At 37.8% G+C, this 21,333-nt stretch overlaps 1 protein-coding gene across 3 annotated transcripts in view; it reads left to right on the plus strand.

Annotated features, from left to right (window-relative positions):
• The first annotated feature begins 2,264 nt into the window (after positions 1-2,264).
• LOC129241372 (carbohydrate sulfotransferase 9) overlaps positions 2,265-21,333 on the plus strand; it is a 63,475-nt gene continuing 44,406 nt past the window's right edge. For 2 of the 3 annotated variants that reach the window (XM_054877643.1, XM_054877645.1), the window contains exons 1-2: positions 2,265-2,404; positions 19,677-20,001. In XM_054877643.1, coding sequence (XP_054733618.1) covers positions 19,870-20,001 — 132 coding nt within the window. In that variant the 5' untranslated portion in view covers positions 2,265-2,404; positions 19,677-19,869. Of the gene's footprint in view, positions 2,405-2,486; positions 2,503-19,676; positions 20,002-21,333 lie in introns of those variants that run through there. The other variant, XM_054877644.1, reaches the window with a different exon arrangement.

Here is a 21,333-nt window from a genome sequence, read left to right on the forward strand (position 1 = left end):
TCTGCTTTTTAAAATTCTGCTTTCTAAAAGTCTGCTTTCAAAATTCTGTATTAAAATACAATGTTAACAATGTTCAAGAGGTAATGTAATTATTTAATTTATTATTATTATTCTTTTTTATTATTATTCGAGATATTAAATAAAAAATAATAATAATAATTTTTTCTTCAGTTTCGATAGAATCCACAGTATTTTTGCGTAGAACTCCTTTTCGCGTGGGCGGCCTTCGGCCGCGCTTCAAAAAAATAACCCTCATCAGTCCAACTCCGGCTACGCAATCCACAGTATTTTTGCGCAGAACTCTTCTAAAAAAAAACGAGCAGCTTCGAAGAATTATTAAAAAAAGAAATGAATTAAGTCACACTACATATTTAAAAAGAATTGCAAAAAATATTGTAATTGGCTAAACTAAAATATTGTTATCGCTCAAACATACCTATATGTATATTTATGAATTAAATGTTTATTTTGTTACTTCTTGTATGACGAAAATCACAAAACTTGAATAAAGCAGAATTTTTCGCATTAAACATGCAGAATTTTGAAAAAGCAGAATTTTAGAAAGCAGAATTTTAAAAAGCAGAATTTTTTTGCAATTTACAGAATTTTGTCATCAAGAATTTTGTAAAACAGAATAATGACACGCTCCCGCTTTGATTTGATACCCACAATGTAAAAACACATCCTAGAGTTACCCGGGTCCTCGTTTTGGTCTTCGGCACCTGGTGGCGAGTGGAATCAATAAGCATATTATACTAATCTTCACCGTGGAAAAATATATATATATACCAAATTTCATAATAATCGGCCCAAACACACACGACCAAAATGTATTCAATTCTAATGAATGCAATGGGCGGTACAAAAAATACATGCGGCAAATAGCAAAAACACACTCACTTAACCGACGCACCGCACACACACGCGTTATCGGATTTCAACCAAACTTGACAGAAACCTTTGCCAAAACAGCACCAACAATGTGTGAAACTTTCATTGTTTTCCTTACACGCGTTGCTGAGATTACCCCGGACAAATGCACATTTTTTTCGGCTTAATTTTTATATATATAGATTAATTTTTTATGCATTAAATTGTAGTAACATTAGGATTTACCTGAGGTTGTTGTGGTAGACCAAACAAATAAACAAATAAATACTTACGTAGACCATTTATTGGATAACACAATTTTGTACACCATTTGCCCGCCAAATCCCGCTTTGCATATAAAATTGCATTCTCAGCCTGTTTTGCATTGCAATAGCTTTGATTTTTGTGACTATAAGCGCTTTTGTTTACAAATAAAACGGAAAACGGTCTGCACAGTAAACAATGACTAATACATATCCACACATGTGGACATAAGTATGAAAGTAGATATGTGTGTACGTATGTATATATCAAGAGGCGGAGTCGAAATAAATTTTGCTAAAGCACGAGAGCGTTTCTTCTCTTTCAGAGAAATTTTGTGACTCTAAAAGAGCGTAAAGGTGCAGAGAGTACCACAGATTAGTGATAAGACTAGCGTTTGTTGCCGAGGAGCTGCTGCTACTTCCTTATCAAAAACAACAATAACCACACTAAAAAGTGTTGAGATACCAAACATGCATGCGCCGCTCTACGGTTTTAGGGGTAGCTGGTAAGATTTTTTTGTTTACATTTCAGAGGGTTGTTGCCAACAATTTTATGAACAGTGTTGCATATGTTTCCGATTTGACTTATTTCAAAATAATAACAGCTTTGTGTAAAACATGCGAATGGAAATTTGTGTTAGTACTTGAAAGTTGTTATTGCGCGCGAGCAATTGAAATTTATTTAATTAAATAGGTTTTAATTATTAACAAATGCCAATCAATGACAACGACGACGAATAGAGACAACGAACGACGAGAGTTGAGGCGTGGAATGTAGGGAAGTACTGTAGGGTACATACATGCATACATACATACATACATATGTATGTACATATGTACAAGTGCTGAGCGCATTTTAGCTTTAGTTTTGTGTAGCAATGAAGCAACACTGGGCTGGTCGTTGCCAATGTTGTTGCTGTTGTTGCTGTTTTTGTGAGATTTGCGCGCTTTTGTTATTGTAGCCATTGCTGGCAAGTCCGTTAGTACGTAATTGTTGTTTGTGGCGCTTGTTAGCTAGCACTGACATTAACTACACACACACATCCGTACATACATGCATATATATTCGTATGTACAATATGTAAAATGTGGCTGTTGGCATTTGCTGGCTTTGCCAAAAGTGCTCGCACTAATTTCGATTCAGTACACTTTCACACGAGCGCGAATATTTTACAGAGCGGATAATAAAAAGTTTGTGATTTTGTATAAGTATTTTTTCAAAAGAAAAGTGGCCAAAGTGTACAACAACACAGCAACAATTACAGCCTAAAGTAAGAACTTGAGATTATTGGCAATAAAATGCAAACCTAGGCACAAATGTGCTGCAATTGTTTGCTTGAGTAAAATTAATAAAATAGAAAATAAAAAAGTGAGCGAAAATAATTCATTGCAGATTTGATTTTTTGTGCTGCTGAAAAAACATAAGAAAGTATAAGCGAATATTTTATTGATTCAGTTTTCATGGCTCTCACGAATGTGCATTCCTCCTGTTTTTTGTTTTTGGTTACTAAATTAGCCGAATGCTTGTGTCAAAAGTAAATCATGCTGCATATAAATGGCAAAAAATTATATATTCTAAAATTTGTGACATAAATAAAATATCGAAAAATACAAGAGTGCAAATTGTGAACCGAAAATTTAAAGCATAACGTCGTCCGATTTACATACATATATATATATGTACATATATATTTATACAGTTTGGAAAGGTTTTTGTTTTCTAAAAAACAATTAAATCCAATTTAATTTAAATAAAAAAAATACAATTAAATCGAACTGAATTGATATTTTAAAAATACAGTTTAAAAATACAGTCAAATTTAATTCGAAATTACTTTTAAATTACAATTTTAGTAATCCATTTTAAATCTTATTCGTATACCTCAGACAATTAAATACGAGAGCACTGCCACAAATTTGTAAAAAAAATTAAGAAACTATGAAGGCGTGTAATATGCGTTTTTTAAGAGGTTGAAAATTATTGATAAGTGATCCGATAAAGCGTCCGAATTAGTTTGTGCGTGACTAGTAGCCCATAGTTACCAAATGGCCATTAAGTAATAGAAAAAGTGAGTGCCCACCGTCAGGCAATAACAAACTTCCGACTCTATTTCTGTTATGAAAAAGTTTCTCACCAAAAAAACATCTACCAATCGAAGACGACATGCAACTGCAAGTCCGCTATTTGTGCAACAAATTTTAGATGCACATCAAAAATGTGAAAAAAAACTCGGAATGATGAAAATATAGTACTCCTGAAACTCCTAATGGGATGGAGTCCCTCTCACTATAGGGATGGAAATAAAAAAAAACACAAGTGCTGAAGAAATTAGAATTTTTTAATGGTTGAAAATTGAAATTGAAATTTGAAAAGGAGGAGATTTGGTGGCTCCTAAAACACTCAGGCTAAAAAGCCCATTGTATTTAAAGCTCTGGAAAGGGGTAGATAGTCAAGGAAGAAAGGAGAAAAGTATCAGAGAAAGAGATAGGAAAGAATATAGACAGAGATAGAGATAGTTAGTCCTGTGAGAATTTTACAGATTCTTTGACAAATCTGTAAATCTCCTCTAGTTTTAGAGAACGAATATTACTCATTCTCATGACATCGGAATCCAAAACTCGTAGCCGTGCTCTAGCAAAGGCAGGACACTCACAGAGTGTGGTTAGATGATTTAATGACATGAAGTGTTGAGAAAATGATATTCCTTGATTGTCAGCTGGGAGGCGTTGGATGAGGTCACTAATTTTTGTATTCCTAAAAATTGCTTTTTTGGTGAAAAAGTAAAATATTATTTTGGGGAAAAAGAAATCAATTATTTTCGCGTACAATTTTCGCGCAAATATTTTACAACTGTTTTTAGGTCTTTTCCCCTTGGGCAATGCTAAGACTACTAACAGCCGGTCAACTTCAATTATTTCTGTGATATTATCGGCATTTTTGACTTTATCGACATTTTCTTTAAGGGGTTTTATATGGGATCCCTATAAAATGCTGTATATCAAAATTCTTTTCGTACGAAATACTGTAAATTAACGTAACAAAATTCTGCAGTGACAAAATTCTGTATTTACAGAATTCTGTATTTACAAAATTCTGTAAAAACAAAATTCTGTACTGTCTTAAAAAAATTCTGTATTGACAAAATCGTGTATTGACGAAATTCTGTACTGACGAAATTCTGTATTGAAAAAATTTTGTGTTGATAAAAGTCAACGAAAAAAGGAGTTCTAGGCAAAATTACGATGGATTGCGTAGCAGCAGTCGGACTGATGAGGGTTATTTTTTTGAAGCGCGGCCGAAGGCCGCCCACGCGAAAAGGAGTTCTACGCAAAAATACGGTGGATTCTATCGAAACTGAAGAAAAAAAGTGCGCACTTTTTTTTATAAAATTTGTTGAATTTCTTATCATTTACTTACAGCATTTCGTCAATACAGAATTTTGTCAATACAGCATTTCGGCAATACAGAATACTTTTTACAGAATTTTGAAATACAGAACTTCCTATACAGAATTCTATAATACAGAATTCTGAAATACAGAATTTTGTATACAGCATTTTGTAAACAGAATATTGTATCTATCATACAGTATTACGTACCCAACCCGTTTTATATACCTTGTGAGCCCGAAAAAATGGACGATTGTCATAATTTTTTTTAAATATGTTTTAGAACTTTTATTCAAATGAAGCATATATACATATATGATGCTGAAGGGTAACTCTCGAAGAATACATTTTGGTGTTTTTATTTTAAAAAATGTTATTATTTATTGTTGATAACGCCCCTCCCCCCAAACTGGCTGTAATATCTAGGTCTGGTGGTGAACGAGGACAAAACGAAGAACCTCCTGTCGGCGCACTCGCGTATCGGCACTCACGTCACTGTTGACAGTTATGATTTCGAGGTTTATAAAGGACTTCGTATACTTAGGAACCAGCATTAACACCGATAGCAATGCCAGCCTTGAAATCCGACGTAGAATCTCTCTTGCCAACAAGTGCTACTTTGGACTAACTAGGCAATTGAGTAATAAAGTCCTCTCTCGACGAACAAAATTAACACTCTACAAGGCTCTCATCATGCCCGTCCTAACGTATGGCGCAGAAGCGTGGACGATGACAACATCCAATGAAGCGACGCTTGAAGTGTTCGAGAGAAAGATTCTGCGTAAGATTTTTGGACCTTTGCACGTTGACAACGGCGAATATCGCAGGCGATGGAACGATGAGCTGTATGAGCTTTACGGCGACATAGACATAGCGCAGCGAATAAAGATTCAGCGGCTACGTTGGCTGAGTCATGTCGTTCGAATGGATACAAACGCTCCGGCCCTGAAAATATTCGATGCGGTACCAGCTGGTGGTAGTAGAGGAAGAATAAGGCATCCTCTGCGTAGGAAAGATCAGGTGGAAAAGGACTTGGCTTCACTTGGTGTGTCCAATTGGCCCCAGTTAGCACGAGAAAGAAACGACTGGCGCGCTTTGCTAAAGTCGGCCCAAATCGCGTAAGCGGTTATCAGGCTAATTAAGAAGAAGAATATCTGTATAATTATCGAAAAAAAAATTATTCAATAAAGGGTGGTTAAGCTTCAAGGGCCGGTGTTGACTTTGAATAATATACAATGTTTTTATGAAATTATTGTCATTTCTCTTTATTATGATAATATTGGTATAACTCAATTACGCATAGAACAAAATATCGGCCACGGCCCGGCGGCACATCTCCATCCCATGGTTCGAATTTTCGATGACGCTGAGACATAATTGAGGTTCTATGCCGTTAATGTGCCGAATTATCTCATCCTTTAGCTCTTTAATTGTTGCTGGCTTTTTCTTTCAAATAACACTAAAGAAAGAAGTCCAACGGTGTCGTTGACGTTTAGATGTGGTTCACATTCAACATCGGCCCTTGAAACTTAACCACCCTTTATTTAAAAATAATATAAAAATAATTTTTGTTTGTTTGTTTGCAACAATCGTTAAGTTGGCTCTCGACCAAAAACAAAAACAAAAAACACTTGAATGAATGATAGTTTGAATATCGCACTTAAATCAAGAGGTATTTATGGCCTTGTCAAAGTCCACGAATACCTCTATGCATAGTGAAATGGCAATTTTACTGAGTAAGGAAATATGAAAAAGGGATGCAATCTGAATACCCATTTCAAATTTACCTCGACTTGAGTGTTTTACGTTTACTTGTAAAAAAATATGTTTACCGGCTTTCAACGTGGATTTTAACGATTAGTTTAAGTAATTATTTTTGTTATAATAATTGAAAAATTGTGGCAAAGTAAATTAAATTAAGCGCGCGAGATATATATCTACACATATACGTATATGCATATATACTTGTACACATAGATGTGCATATGCAAAATCAAAACACAAAAAAATACAGTGCGCTCCCATTGCAAAAATAGCTCATACGCAATAAGAAAGGCAGGCAATCGCATTCACTGGCTAAATTATTGGACAGCGAAGTCGTGGCGACAGTTTGACTATGGCTATTTTCGACGTAACGAATAGAATCGAATGTTATTTTATATATGTAATGAGGTGAAACTACTAAATACATACATACATAGGCCTATTAGCAGTGCTGCATATGATGGAAGTCACACCAAATAGAGCAGCAGCCAATAAATATTGTCAATTAGTGTCCAATATAAGATATTTATATCTGTGCATTGCTCTTCGTCACACAACAAAAAGAAAAAAAAAACAACACTCACCGTAACACATTAATCAACAAAAACCAACAATAACGTACTTACCTATACATACATAACAACCTTCCAGCGAAATGAATCCTCCCACTTCGTAATTGTCGCCAAGCAGTGGGCCTTATAAATAAAAGACTGGCAATAAACGTCAAAGAAAAATTTGTATAGGCACACAAAATGTTCTAAAATGAAAAACTTTTCACTAATCTTTGCTATGAAAAAAGAAAAACAAAGGAAAACCAAGCAAGGCAGTGCTAAATTCAGTTCGCAGCGAACTTAGTGAAATCTAATTTAAACGGGATGTTAATTTTTAGAATCAAACAAACTCATAGACAATGAGAGTTGTAGCTTGTGGCCTGCGACCTGAGGCGCACGAACGGGTTTTTTGCTAGTCAATTACTTTATTTTACAACAATAAAAGCATACCATTAATACATCATGTTTCGACTTGGCTTTAGCAATATTTCAAAAAATAAATTAGTAATTGTAAAAGTTATCGCTGTTTGTGTGGAGCCTGTTTTTTCAGAAGTCCTTTGCGGTGATCATCACAAGTCCTTGGAGATTCATCTAAAATCGATTGGACAAGATTAGTTTTATTAATAGATAATCTTGTGCCTGATCGACGTTTTTTTTTTCAAAATTAACAATATGGCGGCCTCAGGAAATATTTTTCAGATTTTCGAGAAAAAAAAACAACAATTAATTGTTTAAAAAATCGAAATTTTTGAAAAAAAAAAATCCTTCGGTCATTCATGAGTTTTTTATGTTTATCAAAAGCAGTATACACTTTATTGAAATCTACCAAGCGGTTTGTAAGTTACAGTTACATCACCAGTTCAAAAAACATAATTTTGAGAAAAACGCATTTAAAGTTTTGCTATCGATTAACAGAACGCCCGAGCGGCCTTTGTTAATTGTTGAATAACTCGAACAGTATTTGTGCGATTCACTTCAAATTTTCATACAATATTTTTAAGAAAAAAATACTCAAAAAAAGAAATAAACAAAATCCAATGTTTTGAAAATTCTGACTACCCCTAACCCCTTAATATATACAAAGTTGGTGCGTTTTTATTCGATCTCAATAATGTGTGAGCGGATTTTGAATAAGTTAGCTTACCCATATGTAGCAAATTTGATATACCTGCACTCGTATACCCTTTGGCACAAGTGGGCACGGCTATAAAAACAAATGAATGAAATGTGAACACGTAACTGGTGCACGCCAACTGCCTGTTTTGTTGCTAATGAATGAAACGGTAGTAAATGCGCAGCTGCTGACTAGGAATGCTCGAATATGAATTATTTAATTTAAGTAACTAAAGGCAAAGCGCCCAATGCAAACAAAGAAAAAGCTAACAACGTGGCGACTAGGCGGTAAAAAATCAATAAAAGTAGGTTTTCCCATTTTTTTATGTGTGCTTGGTTTGTTTTCCTTGTAGAATTGTGCCCATTTGAGTTTACTTTTACATAACTTCCTTTCGCAACTATTTAGTCATCAAAATATGGTCGCTAGCGCCAACTAAAAAAATTGAACAGCAATCGCTTTGGTGGCGGATAAAAAAAAACATTTTAATTGAAAGATTAAAAACGAAAAGAAAATCGTTTGCACTTTCGTTCAATAAGTTTTCGCACGCGTGTTATGACCGTCGCAGCGACCTCAATAAGAAAATAACAACAGCGACCAACAAAGCCACCAAGAACGAACCAGTAACACAAATAACGTAAACGTTGCACTATTTAAGCTATTGCACGATAATGCAGACTTGATATTTAATGTTATATTTTATGTGTAAGTAAAATTTTGCATTATACTCCAGAGGGCAAGGAATTGTGAATTAACGTCAAAAGATTATTTATTGCTCCGGAAGCAAAAAATAAATGAGGGCTTAGAGTTGTTTTTATAGGCTACGGTTAATTCGCGCGCATATGTGTGTGTGCCGTTCGGAGTCGGCTTAGAACTCTGGGTCCTTCCATTTGTGGAACAACATTAGGACGCACACGACATATAGGAGGAGGAACTCGACCAAACTATTTTTTTTATTAATTTTGTTTTAATTTTATTTAGAAGTATAGACTTACGGCTTTAGCTTCGGCCTTGTTCGGTCACAAAGTTTCAGTTTCGATTCGCTTTCGGTTAAGGGGTTACATGGGTTTCGTCGGGTAAAAAAAGGCCTATTTTCAATATTTTTTTTCTATGTATATTAAAAAATTATTTATTTAATTCAAACTTTTTTCTGTCTTATAGAAGATACATATTTAAAGAATAAATTCTGAAACTTTCAAAAAAAAAAAAATTAAAACTCCTCCATTGTGACGTCATTTCCGGTGACCCCTCGAAAAAAAGGTGCGTCCGCGTTGTCAGCATAACTCCTGGCAGGCTCATCAAAAATGAAAAAACAAAAATAAGTGCTTTAGTTAAGACCATAAACTCGTGCTTGAACGAAGGAAAGAAAAAAGTAAAAATTGGAATTTTGGCAGACATTTTTGCAAAAAAATGAAAATTTCGGTCAAATTTGCTTGACATTTTGTTTTTTTAAATAGTTGTAATTGAAAAAAAAAAATCCTTCGTTCAAGCACGAGTAAATTGTATTTCGAACACATGTGTAAAATTCATCAAGATCGGCTGAGTAGTTTTCGAGAACATTTGACAACCGACTTTGAAAACACAGTTCCGAGAAAAACGCGTTTAAAGTTTTGAATAACAATAAAAGTGGCTTGGAGCGCACACATTCCAAAGGCTGTATCTCCGAATTTATTACTCGGATCGACTTGAAAATTTAGGATAATATTCCTCAGATGTTGTAGAAATTAATAAGCCAAAAAAAAAATAAATCGATTTTTTGAACCAACGAAACCCATGTAACCGCTTAACAAAAGCTGAATTGCGGTCGAATATTTCTGTAAGCTGTTAGTATTTGTAACATATTTGAAACGCTGAACCCCCTCTTGGTTGCGCGCATTTCTGGACAGTTATGTGTATTTTTATATATCCTGATGTATCGTCAATGGTGGATGGTTGGTTCCATGTGTAGAAGTCCACGCAAGTGGGGAAAGTTACTGATCGCCATTCACTTGGGAGTGGCCAGGACGATTCTTCTACATATGGTTCAAGCAGCTCACAACGTCCGGGATTAGCCCACGTATCCTCTGGTTAGCTTTCGAACACCCGTTCGGGAGTGAGTTAACGTGAGAAGGCGAAGCATCCCAGCATAGCTGGTTGTGCGTTGGGTTTGGGACCCGCCACTTAAAAATCCCCCCCAATGAAAACAGCAACAAAGCCTCGGATGAGAACTTCCAACACTGATGACGACCCCTGCAAACGAAATAAGGAATACGATTTAAGGGCATGCACCTGGAATGTCCGGTCCCTTAATGGGGAAGGTGCCTCTGCCCGGCTGGTTGATGTCCTCGTAAGAGCAAAGGCTGACATCACTGCCATCCAAGAGATGCGATGGACGGGGCAAGGCAAGAAAACCATAGGACCTTGCGACGTCTACTACAGCTGCCATGTAAAGGAGCGCAAATTCGGAGTCGGATTTGTTGTGGGAGAGAGACTTCGTCGCCAAGTACTGTCGTTCACTCCGGTGGACGAGCGTCTCGCAATAATCCGCATCAAAGCACGCTTTTTTAACATATCGCTAATTTGCGCCCACGCCCCGACGGAAGAGAAGGACGATGCGACCAAAGATTCCTTCTATGAGCGCTTGGAGCGTTCGTATGAGCACTGCCCCCGCCACGACATAAAAATCGTGATTGGCGACTTCAACGCCAGGGTGGGCAAGGAAGGAATTTTTGGTCCCACAGCCGGAAAATTCAGCCTGCACAACGAAACATCCGGTAACGGACAGAGGCTGATCGACTTCGCCGGGGCCCGAAACATGGTAGTCTGCAGCACCAGATTCCAGCATAAAAAGATACACCAAGCTACCTGGCTGTCTCCTGATCGAAAAACGCGAAACCAGATCGATCATGTTGTGATAGATGGAAGACACGCTTCTAGTGTATTAGATGTACGTACGATCCGAGGACCCAACATTGACTCGGATCATTACCTTGTTGCAGCCAAACTGCGCACACGCCTCTGTGCAGCAAAAAACGTACATCTACCTACGCAAAGAATGTTCGACATCGAAAAGCTGCAATCACAACAGACAGCCAGAAGATTCGCCACTCGACTCTCACTCCTGCTCTCAGAGAGCACTTCCCTACAAACCGGCATGCACGAGCAATGGAGCAACATTTCTCGTTCCCTACGTACCGCCGCCGAAGAAGAAATCGGATTCCGGCGAGCCCGAAAAAACAATTGGTACGACGAGGAATGTCATGCTGCCGCAGAAAGAAAGGATGCCGCCTATAGAGCTACGCTGCGATCGGGCGCAACGCGAGCCATGTGGGATCGCTACAGAGAGCTGAAAAAGGAAGAGAGACGTATTATCCGACAGAAGAAACGAGAGGCCGAAATACGTGAGTGCGAAGAGCTTGAGATGCTGGCCAACAGGAACAACGCCCGAAAATTCTACCAGAAAGTTCGGCGGCTTACAGAAGGTTTTAAGACCGGGGCGTTTTCCTGTAAGAACAAAGACGGCGATCTGGTGACTGACGTACAGAGCAATCTTAAATTATGGAGGGAACACTTCTCGAACCTGTTAAACAGTGACAGCTGCGCATGTCGTAGAGAATGTGAAGATCCCGATACCCCAATCGATGACGACGGAATTGTAGTTCCGTTACCCGACCATGACGAGGTGAGAATAGCAATATCACGGCTAAAGAACAACAAAGCCGCGGGCGCCGACGGACTGCCGGCTGAGCTATTCAAACATGGTGGCGAGGAGCTGGTAAGGTGCATGCATCAGCTCCTATGCAAAATATGGTCGGATGAAAGCATGCCTGCCGATTGGAATTTAAGTGTGCTCTGCCCAATCCATAAGAAGGGCGATCCTGCAATTTGTGCCAATTACCGCGGGATAAGTCTTCTAAATATCGCCTATAAGGTTCTAGCGAGCGTATTGTGTGAAAGGCTGAAGCCCACCGTCAACCACCTGATTGGACCTTATCAGTGTGGCTTCAGACCTGGAAAGTCTACCATCGACCAAATATTCTCAATACGCCAAATCTTGCAAAAGACCCATGAAAGGAGAATCGACACACACCACCTTTTCGTCGACTTCAAAGCTGCATTCGACAGTACGGAAAGGAGTTACCTGTATGCCGCGATGTCTGAATTTGGTATCCCCGCAAAACTAATACGGCTATGTAAGATGACGTTGCTCAACACCAGCAGCGCCGTCAGAATTGGGAAGGACCTCTCCGAGCCGTTTGATACCAAACGAGGTTTCAGACAGGGTGACTCGCTGTCATGTGACTTCTTTAACCTGATGTTGGAGAGCATCGTACGAGCCGCAGAACTTAATCGCTCAGGCACAATTTTTTATAAGAGCGTACAATTGCTGGCGTATGCCGATGATATTGACATCATCGGCCTTAACAACCGCGCTGTTAGTTCTGCCTTCTCCAAACTGGATAAAGAGGCAAAGCGAATGGGTTTGGTGGTGAACGAGGACAAAACGAAGTACCTCCTGTCTTCAAACAAACAGTCGGCGCACTCGCGTATCGGCTCCCACGTCACTGTAGACAGTTATAATTTCGAGGTTGTAAAAGACTTCGTTTATTTAGGAACCAGCATTAACACCGATAACAATGTCAGCCTTGAAATCCAACGTAGAATCTCTCTTGCCAACAAGTGCTACTTCGGACTAAGTAGGCAACTGAGCAGTAAAGTCCTCTCTCGACGAACAAAACTAACACTCTACAAGACTCTCATCATGCCCGTCCTAACGTATGGCGCAGAAGCTTGGACGATGACAACATCCGATGAAGCGACGCTTGGAGTGTTCGAGAGAAAGATTCTGCGTAAGATTTTTGGACCTTTGCACGTTGGCAACGGCGAATATCGCAGACGATGGAACGATGAGCTGTATGAGCTTTACGACGACATAGACATAGCGCAGCGAATAAAGATCCAGCGGCTACGTTGGCTGGGTCATGTCGTCCGAATGGATACAAACGCTCCGGCTTTGAAAGTATTCGATGCGGTACCAGCTGGTGGTAGTAGAGGAAGAGGAAGGCCTCCTCTGCGTTGGAAAGATCAGGTGGAGAAGGACTTGGCTTCACTTGGTGTGTCCAATTGGCGCCGGTTAGCACGAGAAAGAAACGACTGGCGCGCTTTGTTAAACTCGGCCAAAATCGCGTAAGCGGTTATCGCGCCAATTAAGAAGAAGAAGAAGAAGATGTATCGTCAATTCGCTCCGAATGCGTGAGCTTAATGCGATGCGTTGTGCAGTTGTCATGATAAAAAAAAACTGCTCTGGATGGCTATAGATATCTGCTTGTTGGAAGTCTCATCTTGGTATCAAAACGGCGCTTCAGTGTTACTTCAGGAGTGCCAGACTGGCATTTCAACCATTTCACCTACCTACCTAAATGTTTATTTGTATGTATGTACGTAATAGAATTTGTGAATGTGCTTGTGCATGACTTCTATTCGGATGGATTCGCCGACGAATACGGTTATGCGGTTAGCGATATCAATTCGTTTCATGTTAAGCCGAGAGATTTCATTAATGTACCTGCAGTGCGTCGCCAGGTGGTTTGCTAAAAGGATTCCATAGCTGAGCTTGTTAAGCAATGTTATCGTCGCTCTTTCTCAGCGTGTGGCCGATCCACTGACATTTCCTTTATGGTATTTCGGTTGCTGCATTCACCTGTGAAGCTTTTCTCTGCACTTTTCTTTTCTACCGTCTGCAGTGATCATGCAACCAAGGTAGCAAAATGTATTAACATTTTTCAAACTGCTGCGCACCTACTACCAACGGCTCCAAAACAGTGCCACTAAGGTATAGAGCTTTTATTTTCTCAACATTTTCTTTGAGGCCGGTTGTTTTCAACTTCTCCTGCATGGCTTGAGTTTGTAACTTCAGGTCACTGTTGATTTTGATCTGCTGATTAAGGTTGCTTTCAGGACGTTTTAGATGACGAGCGGAAACAGGATTGGCGGCAGAATGCAATCTTGCCGCATACTACTTAATGCTTTAAAAGGATCCGACAGCCTGCATTTGAGAAGGGCATATCAACTAGCGTCACCGTGGCTTTTCACAGCGTCAGTGATATACCAAACAAAACAGACCCAACCATAGGCACCAATTCCATTTGAAGAATTAATAATTTCTTCATGTCTTAAATGTCTTAACAAGTTGAGTGCCACCATACAACAAAAAAAATGGGGTTCGTCCGGCCACCGACCACGTGTCACCACACATTCTTCTTTGCACTTTAAACCGTTTTGATCATGTTTTAGCTTGCGAGCTTTAGCGTTTATTTTGATTTCAAATTGTTTGACTGAATAATTAGTTAGTGATTCTGTGTGCGTCGATGAAAAAGTAAAAAAATGTCGTCTTATGAAAAAAAAAAAACAAGAGCATACACTTGCGCTATGGCAAGAACTTATGTCCGATGAGGAAAATGAGAGGAGTGATCCGTTTGCTAATAATGATACATCGGATAAATATCAACGAAGCTCAAGTGATTCCGACTGTAGTGAATATAGCGAACCACCTCCTCGTAAAAAAAGAGCAGAAGTAAATCCTGAGAATGAACCATCAACTTCAAGACGCGAAATGGACGCTATTGAGCAAATGTTTTCGACTGTTATTGAAAATTTGCAATTTTCCGATTCCGAAGAAGAAAATGAAGAAGTAAATTTATCTGAAAATATAGCAAACAGATCTCACACAAACGAAAGGATTACCTTTGACTGGTATCCTGCAGATAGAAACAAATTTAAAACTTTTTCTTTCACCGAAGAGTCTTCTGGTTTTCAAAGTAAGCTATACGATATGTACAATAAAGAGCCAGTGGACTTCTTCAAATTGTTTGTAAATAACGATATATTGGACCTAGTTGTAAGTTGTCGCCATTGGAAGCAGGTAGATATATTCAATATCTAAAATTTTTTGTGTTTAGGTACTGAAAACAAATCGCTATGCTTCTCAATGCACCCAGAAAGACCCTTTGCCGAATTCCCGTAATCAAAAATGGACACCAACTAATCGTAATGAAATTGAAAAACTTATCGGTATAATCATCTGGATGGGGTTGTGCCCATATCCTTCATTGCAATCATATTGGCAGAAAAAGTCGATTTATCAGAATTGCTTGCCCAGCATAATGCCAAGAAATCGTTTTCAATTATTGCTGAAAATGCTGCATTTCAACAATAATGAGGATCTGACAGAAAATAGGTTACATAAGCTTTCACCATTAATAGAAAAACTTCGGGAATCATTTCAGCAACAAATTATTCCATCTGAATATGTCTGTATCGATGAAACACTCGTACCCTTTCGCGGAAGACTAAAGTTCCGCCAGTATATTGAAAATAAAAGTCACAAGTTTGGAATTAAACTATTCAAGCTGTGCTTGGAATACGGGTATACCTATGATTTCAAGATATACTGTGGAAAATCGAAGGATGAAAACATGAGTCTACCATCTAAAGTTGTCATGGACCTTATGGAAAAACTACTTGATCATGCGTAATGCGAAATGCGTAGCATGTGAAAAATACTATTGTCTTCAATGCTTCTTTGACTGCCATAAAATAACACAAAATTCAATAAATTGATGTAAAAATGTTAATGTACTTGAAGTGAGTTCATTTTTTTTTACTTCTTTTCTTAATGAATTGATGTAAAAATATTTAGGTATATGAATTTGACTGTAACTAATAAGTTTATTTTAATCAAAAACTGTATCCAAAAGCTATTATTTCTCCCTACAAATTTAAATAAAACTTAGATTAAAAAAATCCGTTAATTTTAATCACTTTTTGGATAGGCCATATGATGCCACATTGGTCTCATACCCATAGGCCAAGCAGCATAAATAATGCAATGGCTCTAGTATGGCGTGAATACACTACTACCAATAGCCTCTATGAAGCAGCTGCATCAGGACAAACCGAAATCTCATACATTATACCGTGAGACCAAGTGTCACCACGAGGCCTGAAAGTCTCTTCGCACTGTGAGACCAACCTGGACTCACATGGCGCTCAACGTGTTAAGGGGGGAGCCTGCTTTAGAGGCTTCAAAAAATCGATTTATTCGTGGATTTTTTTGGGAAGGAAAGAAATATTCGAACGAAACGAAACTTTCCGGTTTTATAGTTATATATTTCAACAGTCTTCTCAAATATTTTCACTAAAATTTATGTCATGTTATGCCTGGTACAAGCATTTTGCCGAGGCGCTTCGACTGTGCATGTGTCGTGCGGCGGGAAAGATGCAGGTCGCAATTTTCATCTGAAACCAAAAACCCAAACAAATTTTTATTTTAGTATAGTATAGCTTCTAGTTAAACCAAGAAAATTAAACAAAAAGTGAGAAATTCAACAATTTTTCGCTAATTAAAAAAAAATTTTTTTTGGAAAAACAAATTCACTTCAGATTATTTAAAAAGTGGGTTAATCATAAATTTCTTAAGGTTTTTTAGATTCAACTAGAAGAGAATTTAATTCAAAGTTATCTCGTTTCGATAGGACGTTTAACTTTTTCCCCTATCTTTCCCGCCAATTAGGAAAAATCGGAAAAATAAAAAACCGAGAAATCGCACTTCGAGCGATCCGGCCGCTCGTATACCTGCTCGACGCTTGCTCACAATTTCTTCTTTAACTCCGAAAATATTTTGAATTTGCTTCTGAAATTTTGAAGACACATTCTTGGATAATTTGGGAAGACATTTATGCAAAAAAAAAAAAAAATCGATTTTTTGAAGCCTTTAAAGCAGGCTCCCCCCTTAAGCACTTTCTTTCATTTTCTTTTTCAAATTGGACATCTTCCTAAAGACGTTGCTCAAATTTTCTAATTCGTTCAGGTTATAAGTGCACAGTTTGAATTTCTGTGTCCACCAAGATGTACAAGAACACACCTGATCTTCAAAATCCACATTATTTTATAATTATAAACTTATAATTTGTCCGATGCGCTGAACAGTGGGAACATTTTCTTCTTCTTCTTAACTTGGACACACCCAGTGAGTCAAGTCAATTCCTTCTGTACCTGATCTTTCCAACGCAGCGGAGGCCTTCCTCTTCCTCTGCTACCATCAGCTGGTACCACATCGAAAACTTTCAGAGCCGAAGCGTTTGTATCCATTCGGATGACATGACCCAGCAAACGAAGCCGCTGGATCTTTATTCGCTGCACTATGCCTATGTCGTAGTTGAAAAGCTCATACAGCTCATCGTTCTATCGCCTAAGATAAGCGCCGTCGCCAAGGTGCAAAGGTCCAAATATCTTTCCCAAAATCTTTCTCCCAAACACTCTGATGGACGTGTCATCGGATGTTGTCATGGTCCAAGCTTCTGCGCCATACGTTAGGACGGGCATATGAGAGTCTTGTAGAGTGTTAGTTTTGTTTGCCGAGAGAGGGCTTTACTACTCAGTTGCCTACTTAGACCAAAGAAGCACTGTGATAGCTGTCAACAGTGACGTGGGTGCCGATACGGGAGAGCACCGACTGTTTGTTTGATGATAGGAGGTATTTCGTTTTTGCCTCGTTCATCACCAGAACCATTCGCTTTGCCTCTTTACCCAGTTTGGAGAAGGCAGAACTAACAGCGCGGTTGTTAAAGCCGACGATGTCAATATCATCGGCAGATGCCAGCAATTGTACGCTCTTATAAAATATTGTGCGAAAGCGATTAAGTTCTGCGGCTCGTACGATCCTTTTCAACATCAGGTTAAAGAAGTCACACGACAGCGAGTCACCCTGTTTGAAACCTCGTTTGGTATCAATTGGCTACCAATTCTGACGGCGCTGCTCGTATTGAGCTCGTATTTTGGATGTGATTTTTTTCAGTTCAATATTTGACAATTCAGCTTACAAATGTTAATGTAACAGCTTCAAGTTAAGATGGAAAGACTCTACTTTAAGTGCTTCGCTGTTCATTTCTAGAGGCGACCTTTTGAAAATCAAAAATCTATCTCATTAAATTTAGAGATTTTGTTAAACTCAATTAAGGCTCTAGTATATAGAAGGAGTATTTCGTGTAAATAGAGATTTTGACAGACCAATATAGAAAAACTCCGAACTACGAAGAGTTTTGGCCGGAATTTTAAAGAAAACTGCACTCAAGAAGCGCCAGACAGACAACAGCGCCACGTATCAAATCAAAAATGAAAGACAAAGATAAGATTATTCTCCTGCTTTGCGCTGATTTTAAGTTAATCAATACGCAACGTGCTTCATAAGTAGGGATAGCATCTAAAAAGCATTCAATTCTAACAACATGGCACGTAACAAGGTATAATAGGGAGACCAAATGAGCGATGCAACTGAAGTTTGGAATGCACAAACGTCGTATATTAAAGGCAATCATTTTTTTTTTCAGATATGATATAAAGGATAATTTGCGTTTGTTTTATGGACTAGAATAAATATGGTTGGAGGTTTTGTTGTTGTAACTTTTGTATAATTTATTTTTTACTAATTATTACTTTTAAAAGTTGCGTGTACTTGCGTTTTTATTAGTGATACAGGCGTTCCTGAACCTCACGCTTTTTAAAAACAATTTAGAAAATGTATTACTTTATTTATCAAATAAATAAATATGGGCTTTTTAATACCGGTTACAGTTAGAATATTAAATAAAATCGGTTATCTTTAATGGGTTATACCTATACCTTGTGTTGGACTAAAAAATCGAAAAATTGTTTATGGCATATTCTAAAAGTGCATCATCTTAAAAATATAAATTCAAAAAATCATAAAGATCGGAGCACTAGAACGAAAGTTACAGACCGTGGAAGCGCGCAAATTATCCTTAAATGAAGTGCACGCAAAACTTTAGACGCGATTATCTCGAAGTCGTGTTTTTTGAAAATTTCCGTCGCGGTGATCACTATTTGACCGATTTGCATAAACTTTTTTTTTTTAGTTATGCGAAATTAAAACCTCGTGAATCTGAACGGTTCACTTTTTATAAATATTTGCATAGTTCGCTGAATTAATTTTTTTTTAATTTTTCAACCCCTCAAAAATCGTTTTTTTTTTGGTTCATATGGAGAAAATTTTTTTTTTGGATAAATAAACCTTTCATATTTACTAAAAAACATTTTTCTACAATTTCCGTTGAGCTGCTCATGCGCTACCGTGAGCACCGCAAACCTCTTCTAAAAAACAACATTTCGGGAGAGGAGCGATATCAGCATAAATAATAACATTTTTAAAAATAAAAACACCAAAATGTGTTCTTCGAGAGTTACCCTTCAGTATGATATATGCCTTATTTGAGTAAAAGTTCTAAAACATATTTAAAAAAAATTATGACAATCGTCCATTTTTTTGGGCTCACAAGGTATATAACCGCTTAAAGAAAAATAAATAAATAAAAAAATTGGTTACGGCTAATTTTAATTGGTTACAGTTATTGAGGTGTTGCTAATACTAAGAAAGTCATCTCACAAGTTCAATCCCGTGGTACCGCGATTTCTTTAAAACAGTCCCGAAATGCCGTAATCGAAGCTTTTCGCTAATATTAGCATCGCTAGCACATACATACATGTGTATATACTCGTATATATGCATATGCCTTCCGCGTTCGATGAGTGCATGTAAAAGTTGGCAGCTGATTACATTTCTCTGCAACATGCAAGCAATTGAATGGCATGACACATTGCCATTGCACCTTTGCACATATTTCTATTTTTTCTCATGCCAATTTCATAAATTTAATTGCGAATTTTTTTCAGCCGCTGTGTGAAGAGTAATCGTAGAAACAAAGCAAAAAACAAAAAAAAAAAATAAACAAGAAAGAGTTGCTGCAAGATATTAACAAACAATAAGCAATAGAAAGAAAGAGTGCCGCATGTTTCGGATTTCATATCAAAGTGGCAACCAAGAGCTGGCGTTGTAGTGTCTGTGCGGCAAACGCCTGTTAAGTAAATGAGATTAAGTACCACGCATTGGCGCGCCGTACGGCGGTATTTTTTAGTTTTCACCGCTATTGCATTGCTGCCCCTGGCGCTGGTCTATCTGGTGCGAAACGATCAAATTTACCGCATCAAAGGATATGAGGTGAGTTCAAATATTGGTATACCTGCACACACACACACACACACACACACACACACACACACAAACATTTTCCTATGCATATTATATTTACTTAGCAACCTATTTACATGCCCATCCCACAATCACAACCAAAACTCAACCCATTTAATTAAAAGTCACTCACAGGTTTTGTTGTTTTGAATTGAGTACAATTCTTATCATTACTTGGCGATAATCAAATGGCAAATACTAAAGCCAAGGCTTCAAAGCAAATCGATAATCCATTTGCTTTGCTCATTGCTGTAGTTTTGTTATAATTTATTTATTTTTTTTTCTGTGTGCACTTTTGTTGCTAATTTGATTGTTTGCTATTTTGTATTTCATTGTAAGCGCTCATTTTGAAAAAAAAAAAAAATTCATAGTGTAAATCAATATGAAACCTCCGTCCCTGATACACTTGGAAACCCTGTGCATCTACTTATGTATGCATATATAAAATCCCCTCAGCCTCTCCTATACCTGGAGTCAAATTCTGACATTATGATGTTTGCGTAACCACTTTTCGCTTGGGTGTCGGCCAATGAGGTGTAAATGAATGTAATTAAGGACGTGAACTGACACATTAAATAATTCGCACGCATTTTCTATTATTCGCTGTTTATACGCAAAACCTTACACAAATATTCAATAGGATAGCTTAAACATTTTTTTTTCATTCTTTTATTAAATTTGTACTATGGCCGAAAAAATAAGTCACCCATTTTTTTTTAATTTTTTTTACTCATAGTTACCATATATTTATCATTCCCAAAAGATTGGATGCAAGGTATCATAGTTAAAGTTCCAAAGAAAGGAGATTTGACTTCGTGGGATAACTGGAGAGGTATACTGCTTCTATGCGTTACGCTTTTTTTGGGGGGTATAGTCATCTTAGACAGAATTAAAGATTAAATCGAAGCTACTTTAAGACGTCAGCAAACAGGCTTTCGCAGTCAGAAATCATGCCTCGATCATATAGCTACTCTGCGCATCATCATCGAGCAAATAAACGAATCGTTATATCTGGTCTTCGTTGATTATGAAAAAGCTTTTGATCGACTACATATGGACTGCCTTACAACGAAAAGGAGTTCTTGACAATACGAAGCCTTCGAGTACCGAATCTCTCATGATGGAATCTTATCGGATGCCATCCAAACCGACGCTGGCGTAAAACAGGGCTGCATTCTGTCGCCGCTTCTTTTCCTCGTTGTCATCGATGAGATGCTAACTACATCAATCGACCGATTTCAATGGAACATCTCGAAGACCTAGACTTTGTTGATGGCATCGTTCTATTCTCTCAAAGCAAAT

The sequence above is a fragment of the Anastrepha obliqua genome, chromosome 3, assembly GCF_027943255.1.
Source record: "Anastrepha obliqua isolate idAnaObli1 chromosome 3, idAnaObli1_1.0, whole genome shotgun sequence".
In the NCBI taxonomy this organism is placed as follows: domain Eukaryota; kingdom Metazoa; phylum Arthropoda; class Insecta; order Diptera; family Tephritidae; genus Anastrepha; species Anastrepha obliqua.